This window comes from Gopherus evgoodei, chromosome 16, assembly GCF_007399415.2.
Source record: "Gopherus evgoodei ecotype Sinaloan lineage chromosome 16, rGopEvg1_v1.p, whole genome shotgun sequence".
NCBI lineage: Eukaryota > Metazoa > Chordata > Testudines > Testudinidae > Gopherus > Gopherus evgoodei.
The window spans coordinates 14,247,290-14,259,638 of NC_044337.1; the positions used below are offsets into that span (position 1 = coordinate 14,247,290).

At 53.8% G+C, this 12,349-nt stretch overlaps 1 protein-coding gene across 6 annotated transcripts in view; it reads left to right on the forward strand.

Moving 5' to 3' along the window:
• Window positions 1–12,254, forward strand: part of NTMT1 (N-terminal Xaa-Pro-Lys N-methyltransferase 1) — a 59,892-nt gene extending 47,638 nt beyond the window's left edge. The window contains exons 1-5 of one of the 6 annotated variants that reach the window (XM_030535471.1): window positions 1,595–1,761; window positions 6,637–6,701; window positions 8,339–8,545; window positions 9,221–9,473; window positions 9,781–12,254. In XM_030535471.1, coding sequence (XP_030391331.1) covers window positions 8,384–8,545; window positions 9,221–9,473; window positions 9,781–10,037 — 672 coding nt within the window. In that variant the 5' untranslated portion in view covers window positions 1,595–1,761; window positions 6,637–6,701; window positions 8,339–8,383 and the 3' untranslated portion in view covers window positions 10,038–12,254. Of the gene's footprint in view, window positions 1–1,594; window positions 1,762–5,256; window positions 5,469–6,636; window positions 6,702–8,338; window positions 8,546–9,220; window positions 9,474–9,780 lie in introns of those variants that run through there. The other 5 variants (XM_030535477.1, XM_030535475.1, XM_030535473.1 and 2 more) reach the window with 5 other exon arrangements.
• Window positions 12,255–12,349: the final 95 nt, after the last annotated feature.

Consider the following 12,349-nt stretch of genomic DNA (forward strand, 5'->3'; position numbering starts at 1 on the left):
CCTGAGCCCCTTTCTGCACATCACACCCCATCCCACACCCCGCACTCCCTTCCGCACCCCAACCCCCTACATTCATGGCCCTGCATACAATTTCCCCACCCAGATATGGCGCTCGGGTCAAAAAGTTTGCCAACCCCTGTTCTAAGGCCTTACTTCCCAGTCATTGTACGGGGTTCCTAGGCGCTGAACGTGGTCTTTGTGAATCACAGTTCCTGGGATTTTTCTGGGCTCCTAAAATCGGGCATCGCCCTGCTCAGCATGGCAACACCTCAATCCCTTTGTGAGTCCGGGTCTTGGTCTCTCTGCCTCAGTTCCCCAACCATGAAATGGCTCTACCCTACCTCACAGGGATGGTGTGAGCTGCTCACATACTGTGGTAACAGGAGCCATGTAAGTACCTGTGATAGAGTGATGGCTCACCGTGGGCCATCGCTCACCTAGCTGGTAGATAAGCATTAAAAACCCCTATTAGTCAATATTGAAAAAAACAAAGACCCCCGAGCAGCTTTACAGAATCACAATATGTGAACATGACCAGATGTTCAGGGACTCATCTGCCTGTCGACGCCGTTACTGAAATGCAGCCACCTCTGGGAATGAAGCTGTCTTTGGAGCTGGCACTCTGCTGCCTCCTCTACCTGTCAGTGACCTGGCTCCAGCCCTCCCGCAGGGGCAGGCACATACCCTGTGTTAAGTGTGTTCTACGCCTATCTATGGGATCGAGCCCAACTTGTGCGACAGTTGTTCCTCTGCCTGGTTTGAGAATCCTGCTTTGGGGCTCTGGGGTTTGGCCTGAGTCCAAGCAGCTCAAGTACTGTCAATACGCAGTTTTGCAAGTGGAGAAACTTGGCACAAAGCTGTGACATGAGGTGATGTGACTTGCCAGAGGTCACTCAGTCAGTGGCAGAGCTAAGGGCAGAAGCCAGCTTCTCTGACTTCCAATCCAGGGCCATACCCTCTGCTCCAGGATACCTCACCTCCTAAGAACAGGAAGTTTGCCCTGGTGCCCTTCACCCAAATTTTCCCTTCCGCGCCCTCTTTGTCCATCGATATGCACGAATTGGTCGCCACTCCCCACCCCATAGGCAGCTGCATTTCAGCGGTGCTGCGCAGAGAGAGACCAAGGGGCCAGATGCATTTTACTAGCTTGGGGAGCGCTAGTAAAGCTCACCGTGCCAGTCGAAAGTTCACAAATCGGATTGCACGGGCATGGGCTGCAAACACCCTCTGGGGCCCTTAAGGCTGGGGAGTGAGATAGAAACTACCATGCAGACACAAAGGGCCACATTTCCAGAGGCGCTGGGCACCCACATCGGGCCAGGCCTCAGTCTGAGCTGTGTGTACTCTGACAACAGCCCTAACTCTGGGGCCAGCCTCAGCCTGCCTGGGTCCCTGGTGCTATTTGCTAAGAGCCTTCATGCGGGGTGGCTCTGCCTTGGTCTGGAGAGGGAGGAGTGGGGCAGAGCCCAGCAGGGGAGCTAGAAGAGCAGTGAAAGGAGGGAGCTCTCTCTTGCCCCTCCCCCTGGTAGGTGGCTCCCTGCTGTAACCTGGAATAAATCTCTCCCCCCGGCCCTGATGGGAGGGATTTTCACTCTGAACTATTTAAGGAAATTACGCTCGCGCGGAGGAGGAGCAGACAGGCCAGCGTGCAGCTGCTGCAGCAGGAGGGGGGAAATCCAGGGGTGCATCGCTGCTGCTGGGACGGGAGGAGACCCCCCGCTCCCCCCCCAGCTGCTCAGCCCCAGGCGCTGCAGACCCGGGGTGAGTTTGCACCGGGGGTGGGGAGGAAGCTGCAGCAGGTTCCCCGGGGACGAGGGAGGGGAGGAGCGGGCCTGCCCTGGTCAGTTACCCCGAGGAGGCCCTGGGCTCGCTGCATTCCCCCAGCCGGCCGGGCCGGCCCCCGTGGCACGGGAGCTGGGGAGCGGAGAGGCTGGCCCGCAGGCTAGGATCCTGGGGCGGCTCCAGTGCGAGGTGCCCCAGGGCACCTCCTCCGCTCCGGGCCTGGAGAGAGAAGCCCCGTCGGCTGCAGCACCCCGCGCTCCCTGCCTCTCCCCATCAACCAGCACCCCCAAACCAAGCTCCCGGGCCCAGGGTCCTCCAGACACCCCGTGCACCAGCGGCCCCAGTGCCTCCCAGGCAGCCGGACCTCTGCGTGGGCACCGGGGCCTCCAAGCAAGAGACCCTGGCACATGGGGAAGGCTTCGGTCCTTGGTTGCGATATCTCAGGGCCCTGGCCACAGCGTGCTGCCAGCAGGATACTGATTAGCCTTACACACAGCAGGCTAAAATCAAGGGAGCGTGAGTTGGGTTCCCCTGGTGACTCTTCAGGACTTGGGGGTAACCTCAAGGGGGTGGGTGTCAAGAGTCCTGGCTGAGCTTATTTGTACGGTGAGCTGGGAAATCCCCACCCCAAAGCTCAAAACACGTCTTTCCTCCTGTAAATGGTCAATAACGTCACACCAGGTGTGTGTGTGTGCCTGTGTGCACCCTATGGTCAGGGTGTGCGCACACACACACCTCTTTGTGTGGCTTGCATTATGTGACACCTCCGTGCTGTGAGCTCCTCAGATGAAAGGTGCTCTGTAGGTGCAAAGTCTTATTTCTTAACCACACTGCTACGTACTATTTACCTGGGCCGTGGCTCAGGGAGCTGTCTTGTTCCTCTGCCTTTAGAAATCTCATAATACATGGTCGAGTTGAGCACTTACACTGTGCGGCTGTAAGAACGCTCACGTAGCTCTGTTATAAAACCTGCACAACAAGCACCGGTAGCTAGGTCGGCTGGAGAGTGTCTCCCGCGGACATAGCGCTGTGCACGAGAGTGCTTATGCTGGCAAAAATTATTTTGCTCAGATGGCTGTTTTTTCCCCCACACGCCCGAGCGATAAAGTTTTGCTGACATAAGTGCCAGTGTAGGCATGGCCTTAGAGTCCGTGAGAAACAGGTGGAGTAGATGAAGTCCAGAGGATTTGCTTCCCTGAGCCATCTTGCCAGGAGGGTGGGGTGGGGGGTAGGCCTGTTTTGCCCCCCCACAGAGCAGGCAGGACGTTCAGCCTTCTTAGTCCACTGATACCCCAAGATCTGCAGAGAAATTGCCACCCACCCAGGGCCTCCACACAGGGCTCCCCTGTGCTTGCTGCTGATGCTTGCCTGTGAATGCTTTTGTGAGAAGGGGGCATCACTGCATGGAGGGGGTTGCTGATGGGTTCAGCGTTACCTTGCATGGGGCAGTCCCTGTGTGTTTGCAGGGGATGGGGTTACACGGTAAGTGGGGGAGGAGGTTAGAGAGCTGCTGTGAATGGGGACTTATTCCCAGGAGGCTTGGATCCTCACTGTGCCTGGAAGTAGAGGCACGTTCCCTCTCATCTCTGGAGGAGTTGTCATCTACCTGTGAGCCCCCAATCTAGGCCTCTGGTATTTGCTTCTTTAGCTGAGTTGTGCATCTTCTGGTTGTTACTCCTATGCCCCAGGGGTCTTTAATTGGCAAGGAGAGGGGGTGTTAAACCTCCCAACCATGTACATAGCCACATCTTTCTGCTCTGTGCGCTGGGGTGCACAAGGGTTTGGCATTCCTGTCATCTTCTGCACCCTGCATGAGGGTGCCTGCAGGGGCATGTGGGATTTCTGCCTTGGGAGCATGTTCACTTCTGGCTTCCCCAGCTGGGCAATGGCAGGCTCTCCCGGTGAGCAGCCACGCCGCATGCTGGGGAAAGCAGTGTGCCGCTATTCACTGGGGCCAGAGTTTTCACACTCACTGCATGAATTTAGGCACCTAAATAAAAGCTGCTGGATTCACACAATTTTACTAGGGGCTCTGGGTGCCCAGCACCGATAGTTGGGTCTAAACATGGGCCCAAGTTTTAAAATGTGGGGCCAGGTTGAGGAGATAGGGCGGGGGAACCTTAACTGAAAAAGCACAGTTATCTGCATCGCCGCAGTGCCCTGAACCTTTTTGGTGCTGGTGCAAGGGACAAAAAGCTTGACCAGCGTTAGCTTTGTATGCAGCTTTGGGGCTGGTGTGTCGCCAGTGCCTGGGGTTGCCTTTCACATGAGAAGGATGTGCTTGGAGCCTGAGTTTATCTCCACCCGCTGAGTCTAGCAAAATACAGATCTCTAATTCTCCACCCAGGTAGCTCCAGTAATGGGGAAAACTCTGATGGGGCCTGGGCAGGTGTCTTTACCACTGCACTGACTAATATGGCGGTAAAACACCCTGTGTGCCGTTTACTCTATCGCTCCCTCTGCTGGTTCGGCTGCCCTCGGGGAGAATTACATTTCCCCATGTACCTGCAGAGGCCTTGGCTACGCTACAAGGGTGTATGTGCCCGGGGCCAAGCAAGTTACCCCCCAGAAGAGAGTGGTTCGAGGGGGTTCAGTGTAATTGCTCCAGCCTGACTCTTACTGCGGTAGGAAGGTAAAACCAATCAGATCTGTCCTGAGAGTGCAGTGGCTCCTCTGACTGGTGAGGGCCTGGGCACAGAACGAAACAGCACCATGCAAATGCCCCTGGTGTGCCAAGTCAGGCGCTTCTTCAGGGGAAGCACCACTTGGCTGGTCTTTCTGAGAGCCAGGTACTGAAATATTGAACTCTTGGGTCTTGCCTAGGCTGGGATTTTAGCAACTGGGGTAGCTGCAAGAATGAAAGCCCCTAGGGCAGACATGGGTCCACTTGGCCAGACCCCTGCCCGGACTTACACCCTGTTGTAGGCAGGATTTTGACCAATAGCAGGGAAGATGTGGTTCCATGTTCTCTGCCCTGGGATTGCTGGCACCGTCTGGGTATAGAGTATACTCAGTGCTCTCCTGTGCTTGTCTGGTTGGAAACCTGGAACTACCCTGGCATGCAAAGAGGCAGCAGATGTATATTTAGTGGACTCTGTCACACTCCTGCATGCTCATGTGACTGGAGTGCTGGCAGCTGGGGTCCAGTGCATTCTTTGGCCTGACAGTGGGAGATAGGGGCCCTGGAGATAAGAGCCAGGCTGCAGGACCTGCCCTTTGGCTTTGGGCTGCAAGTTTCATATGACAGCACCAGAGCAGCGTCCCAGGAGGAAGCTGTTGGCTGCCACAGTTGTTCAGTGTCACCTGCACTCCTGGCACTCTCAGGTGTCCCACATGCTTGTGAAATGCCTGCATGGAGGCCAAGAGGAGGGAACGTCCTTAGGAGGAGGGTTGTTTGTGGGAGCTCACTGGGGACTGGGCAGCAGTGACTTGGGTATCTTTCTTTACTTCTTTTGGGAGTTGGACACAGGCCTCCAAACACTGATACTCCCTCTTCCCATCAGCCTGAGCAAGGAGACACGCAGAGAGGGGCCCCAATCCCTGCAGTGATTTGGGGGCAGATCTGAGCAGTGGATTCTAAAAAAACCCAACCTACATTCTTGTCAGTTTAACACCAGTATCTCTGAGTTGTGCTTATGTGTCTGTTTCCCTACGTACCTGATCTCGTCAATTTCACATGGAGCAGGGTAAGGCCCTAACATACTAAGGGCAAAACGAACTCCCAGTGCTTCCTCTGCGGACCTGGTATGTTCTCGTAGGCCTGGTGCACGGTACTGAGTTTTGCCAACATAGTTATGTCAGCAAGGAGTGTGGGGAAAATGATCACACCCCCCTGCCTCACATACCTGTGCTGGTAAAAGCCCTTGTGTATGTGCAAAGAGTCCCTCTGCCAGCGTAACTTATGTTGTCCAGGGAAGTGGTGTAACTATGCCAGCGAAAGAACTTTTGTCAGTAGAAGCTGCGTCTCCATTAGACGGCTTTGCTGGCATTAGCTTTCGGTCACTAGCAACCCAAGCTAAATTTGCTGGTGTTACCAGCACAGCATTTGTAATGTAGACAAGCCCTTAAAGTGCCAATGTCCCACTTGAATATTGCTGCCTCCTCTGTGAAGGGTTGCCACAACACATTCTTTTCCTGTCCGTAAGAATGCCCGTAAGGGGTCAGGTCAAAGGTCCATTTGGCTCAGTATCCTGTCTTCCGACAGTGGCTAATGCCAGATGCCTCAGAGGGAATGAACAGAACAGGGCAATTATCAAGTGATCCATCCCCTGGCCTCCAGTCCCAGCTCCTGGCAGTCAGAGGCTTAGGGACACCTAGAGCATGGGATTGTGTCCCTGTCCAGGGCTGTGAACTCTGCCCAACTCAAGTCCCCAAAGGAGGGTTTAAATTGGGGCATAGAACCCAATACTCATGGTCCCCCTACCCCCATCAGGGAACAAGTGTGAGTATTTTGTTGCATTGCATCGTAAGTGTCTTTAAAGGGAATTTACTGCTGATGAAAGGTGCGGGGCTGAGGGCCCTATTCTGTAGGTTCATACATTGCCCTCGGCCCCATAGTATGTAAGCCCCTTCCACTTGTGCCTTGAGGGGCAGAGCTAACATTGTCACATGTGACTGCCCTGATGACTGACACCCGCTGAGATCCCCACAACAGGAATAGTGCAGGCATCAAGATCACAAACCTAAAGGTGCCTCAGCACTTATATGCAGGAGCCCCCTGCAGGTTAGAGAGAGAGACTCCGTCGGTCCATGGTTCCTTGCTGAGATGGTAGCTAATCGCTGACACTTGCGGTATTGAATCTGCGTGTGCGCTATAGCTGCTGGACTGACACCTAGCCATTTATTTCCACACAGGCCATAGAACAGGGATCTGCTTTTCATCATTAGCAACCCAAGCTGGATTCGAGCTGGTGATCAAGGTGAGACTTCCCATAACCTGTTACCACCTCCCTGAGCTATTAGTCTCTGGATACTTTTTATTTTGTTCCCTCTCTGTTGCTGTTTGAAATCCTGCCAGGGTATTGGAAGCTCTTTAGGCTACCCTAGAAAAGATTTTTATATTTCTCAGGAAATTTAGTCCACGAAACCATCTGTTTCTTTCGCTGTAAAGGTGTTTGGAGTCCTTGAATTTACCCTTTGGCCATGTTAAATCTAGTTTTTAATCCTCAGCGCACTGAATCAAGTCCTCAGTGGTTTGAATTATGAGATGTCTTTAGGAATTTACAGCTTGTATTCCTGATTATACCTTGACTTTGTTATATTGCCAAGCGTCCAACTTATGGTCATGACTGAAATTTACAGTCTTCAGGTAGGTGCTTAGAATAACTTTTAGCTACCCTGGCTGTAATTGGGGGTGACTGATGGGGTGTCAACCTAGATAAACATGTAATCTATAAAATGTAACTCTCATAAGGCTTTCAGGCAGGGGTAGGAAGGGAAGGGAAGGATGAGTGAAAATGAGAGTTCGGCCTCCAAAAATGCACATCATGGAGCAGGGTTATGACCATCTGGTTATGGTGTGACTGCCCCTGGGATGTTGCGTCCAGTTCTGGGCACGTCACTGCCAGATAGGTACTGGGGCTGAGGTCATCGGCCCCACGCCTTTACGCTGCATAAAAGGACCAGATTGGACCTGAAAGGTCCTAAAAGCCTGCATCTGGCTGAGGGGAGACTTCTGTCAGTGCAGGCCAAGCAGAAATCAGCTTTAAAGGTCGCCCTGCAGCTGGGCATGTGGTGGGAATGGGGGGGCGTGGTGGGAGCTGCAGAGATTCTGTGCCATGCTGTGGCTCGTCAGGCAGCCCCATGAAGAGCCCAGGACTGGAAGGCTGCAAAAGTGGCTTAAAGCCCCAAGATGCTGCCCAGAATCTCACCCTGTCAACGAGAAGGGCAAGAAGGGATGACTTGGAGGAAAGGTTAGCAGAGCTCAGTATGTATAGTCTGGCTGCGAGTTCTTAAAGGGAGGCTGTGATGGATTCGCAAACACTTGACAGATGTAAGCTCTAAGAACAAAGGGCAAACCCATGTATGGATTAGAAGAGAGCAGATGCCAGGAAGGGAGAAAAGTTGTCAGGGCTTTTGAGATGGGAGAAGATGTTTGCGGGTGGTTGGTAGGAAACCTTCCTTAATGAGGGTGGTGGTGTCCCAGGCATGAGTTTTCACTGGGGGAAAAAAAAAAAAAAAAAAAAAAAAGGTAAACCCTGGCCTGATAGCTGCAAAGGGGAAGACTCCAGCTTGCAAGCCAGTGCAGTACTTATACACTGAGCTTGCAGGTTGCTCTAATGCTTTTGCCACTGCCCAAAACTTTCTCAAGTAGCCATAAAGTGAAATTTACCAGGCCCTCCTGCTGCTCCTGCAATTGAGAACACGGTGGTTAAACTCTTATCATTTAACCCTGTTCAGAATGGGCCCAGGTGGTATGAATACTGGTGGCTTGTAGACAGGGCCTGACGCTACGTTGCCCTGCTTGGTCTCCCTGATTTGTGCTGCTCTTGGTGTAAAGTGACTTTTTGCTTCTGGCAGGCTGACATATCTTTGTTTTCTTTTCCTCTCTTTTGAGGAGTGAGGTAAGTCCCTAACCCAGGGGGCAATTCCACTCAGCAGCATGACGAGCGAGGTTGTGGAGGATGAGATGGAATTTTATTCCAAGGCTGAGAAATACTGGAAGGATGTGCCGCCCACGGTGGACGGCATGCTGGGTGGGTACGGCCACATCTCCAGCATTGACATCAACAGCTCCAAAAAATTCCTGCTTAAGTTCCTTCGGGTAGGTGGTCTGGATCCGTCTGGGGAGGGGCGGAGATGTCCTACAGCTTGTCCTTTAACAGTGGGTGGATGTCCTCCATGCTCCAAACACCTGCTGAGTGGCTCTTTCCCATCCCACAGCTTTCCATAGCTCTCTGTCTAGAGACCTGACTGTTCTGCACAGGGGGAAGATGGACTGTTGTCTCTTTCCTTTGGCTGCCCAGTGCCTTCAAGGCCTAGCTGGTCATCCATTAAAGGGGAATTTGTGAGTGGTCTTGATGTCTGGCTGATCGCGCCACATGAAGCCAACCCCAAACCTCTGCTCACTGGGAAATGATCTCAGTTCAATACCTGTAGCAACCAAGTGTCCATGCAGCCCAACCGAGTCTCACTGAATGTGTGTGTGGGGGGAAACTCCCCTGTTGGTGTCTCAGCTGAGAGGCCATGGATAGAATAACTTGTGGAGACTCAGCCCCCCACTTCCTTGTTGGAGCGGACCTCCTCTCTGCCAGGCAACATGAGGGCAGCTTGTAGCGCTCCTGACCATGCTGTTCTATGACAAAGGCCCTCAGCTGGCATTGCCAAGGTCCAGTTCCCAGTGCCCATTGCCATGTCCCTCTGTTATAGCTTGTGAGCTTTAATGTTCCTCTTGGCAGGGTTATGTCTCTCCTGTCCCTCATTTTCACTTTCATTTCAGGATGGGCCTAACAGGACAGGAACCACCTGCGCCCTGGACTGTGGGGCTGGGATTGGCAGGATCACCAAGAGGCTGCTGTTGCCTCTCTTCAAAGCAGTGGACATGGTGGATGTGACTGAGGACTTCTTGACCAAGGCGAGGACCTACCTGGGAGAAGAGGGCAGGCGAGTGAGGAACTACTTCTGCTGCGGCCTGCAGGACTTCAGCCCTGAGCCCAACTCCTATGACGTCGTCTGGATCCAGTGGGTAATAGGTGAGAGAATCTCGGCCATATGGAAAAGGCCCATTCGGTTCTGCTGTCCCCAGCCTACTTATGTTCCCTTGTATTGAGGATATGCACTGGCTGGTGTGAGATTTATCTGAGGAGGGCAGGTAGATCAGCTTGCCTTAATCCGTTAGGTGATGCCATGATCTGCAGAACTGACCCACACACCTGTCTAGGGGTGGATCACCAGAACACTAGCTATTCCTCCCACAGATACACCAGTACTCAGCCCCTCATGACTGGTCTGTGTTCTACATGGACCCTGCTAACGCTCGTGTGCTCCTCCCCTCGCCAGGACACCTGACTGATGACCATCTGTCTGACTTCCTGAAGAGATGCAAGGTTGGCCTGCGCCCCAATGGCATCATTGTCATCAAGGACAACATGGCCCAGGAGGGAGTCATCATGGACGATGTGGACAGCAGCGTGTGCCGGGACCTGGACGTAGTGCGGACAATCGTCCGGCGCGCAGGCCTCAACCTCCTGGCTGAAGAAAGGCAAGAGAACTTCCCTGACGAAATCTACCATGTCTATACATTTGCCATGAGATGAACCCGGGCTGGGAGATGCTGTTTACCAAGAGGTACTGCTGTGCCAGGACCAGCCCAGCAGGCCCCTTCTGGGGGGATCCAGAGGACACCTATCGTGTGGTTCAGACACTTCATGGTTAAAATTCAGGGTGGGGTGGGGTGTCCTGAATAACCCTGCTGGGGCTGGCTGGAAAGATCGGGTCGGGTCTTCTGCGTTGCTGCTGTTTGTGAGAAGACAGTTGCCAAATACACTCTCCTGCTGTTGCACCTCTGTACACAGACTCTGCTTAAACGCCCACGCCACCCACCGAGGCTGGAGGCTCTCTAGAGAGGAAAAGCCTTGAAGCTGCACCAGATGGGGGTATGAGAGGCAGAGTAAGAACTCCTGCAGCTGCCCTACCTCAGTTTGTTTGCCTGCTGCCAGAGGATGCTGTGTGCGCTATGCCTGAACCCCGCTTGGTTCTGGGCGCGTGGACGAAGCTGCAGCGTCAGCTCTCCCTGCTGCAGGGGAGCCAGGAGATGAGAGGGTAGAACTCACTGGCTCCTGCTCCAGCTCACTACTTTGCTGCTCCTAACCCTCCTCTCCTCTGGGTGCCTGAACTGGGGTCGGTTCAGCTAGGCATTTCTTGCTGCCTTCCCGAAACTAGTCTGAGGCAGGAGGTTGTAGGTTCCTGGGACGTGAAATCTGTCGCAAAGGCAGAGAGTAGAGGTTGGGGCTCGCTTACAGTAATGGAAAAAGGGGTGATTTTGTTTGGCCTCTCTCCAAGATCTGTGCCATTTCCTCAGGATGGAGCAGATCTTCCCAAGGGGAGGAAGAAAAGAGGCTCTGGGGCTATCGTGGGGTTTTATATGACTGCCCATCACCATTGTATCTTTCATGCAAAATCAGTAGTAATAGCAAAATCGTTAGTGTTTTCATAGAATCTCGGGAAGTTTCTCAGAGCAAAAACTTTTTCAAGATTTGACTAAATCCATATTTATTTGTGCTGGGGTGGGAGGCGTAGGGGTTGAGAGGCCGGTGCCCCCTTCCCCAGGGGCACAGCAGAGTTGGGTTAATACACAACCTCGGCCGGGACCAGCTTGCCTGCTGTACCTGTTGGACAGTTGACTCAGAAGGGGGGAATCAGGCTCCCCATGGCTTGCTGGGGTTGTGCTCTCATGTTCCTCCCTCCCTGTCCAGGAGAAAGGAAATTTCTCACCCTAAAGGATTTTTAAAATAATGTTGTTGTAGCCAACCACCCATTAACAGAGACTCCAAATGCAGCCCTGGCCCCTCGCCCAGAGCGGGAGTTGGGAGGGCAGGCTGGCCCCTCACTGCTGACACGGGGCAGGGGCTCTGAGGCCGTTGTAGAATTACAGGCTAGGAAGTGGCAAATACTTCCGAATGAGCTTGTTCTACGCAAGCCCTGCCCTGCCACCCGCTGCAGAATAAAGAGCCCAGGCTACAGCCTGGCTGTGAACGGCTGCATCCCGCTTGCTCCAGGTGGGCAGGGCATCTTGCACGGCTGTTCTAGCACTTCAGAGTGGGAGCCTGCGGCAGGCCTCTCAAACCACCCCCGCCGGAGCAAGGGCCCAGCCATTACCGTTCAGCGCGTGAGCAGCCCACAAGGAAACGCTGATTGGTGGAGGAGCTCGGGGGGGATGGTTAAGGGCTTGTCTGCACAGCGACTTAGAGCAAGCCAGGCAGCGACACCGGCGCTCGCTAGCTCTCGACGTGCGCCCTGCGCTCCATCACTGTGCAGACAAACCCGGCCAGCCCAGGGCAGCTCGTTCTTGGCTTTTGTACTTTACCCAACCCCCCCACCATTTAACGTGGAAAAGCTGCGGCTCTAGCCCCTTGGCCATGCTGCGGAGTCGGCCTGTTTTGTAGAGAGCAACCGTGGTCCTTCGGCATGAATGAAGCTACACAGGGGGCCCCCTCCCCTATTTCAGTGCTGCTCTTGGACTAATAGAGGGGGGGCTAATTTCCCAAGAGAGAGCAAGCAGGCCCAGTGGCTGCTCTGTTTGGGGCAGGGGCAGGGGCCAGCAGAGTAACAGTCTAGGTCTGACTTCACTGCTTGACAGTGTCTTCAAGTATTGTCTAGCACCTCTTTAGGCCCAGCCCTGACTGGGCTGTCAGCAGCCAGGCCCCCGTTGGCCGGGAGGGAGAGATCCCTTGCCTACAGTTCAGAGATTTGATCAAGTGCCCAGTACAGAACTGGGAATAAAATCTTGGCATCAGGGCCAGGCTTTGACAATGCGAAGGCTCTTTTTTTTTCCACTAGCTCTGGGTAACTTTGATGTTTTTATTCTGTCGCCCTGTGAACAAACAGCTGAGCCCGATTTCTTTTTGAG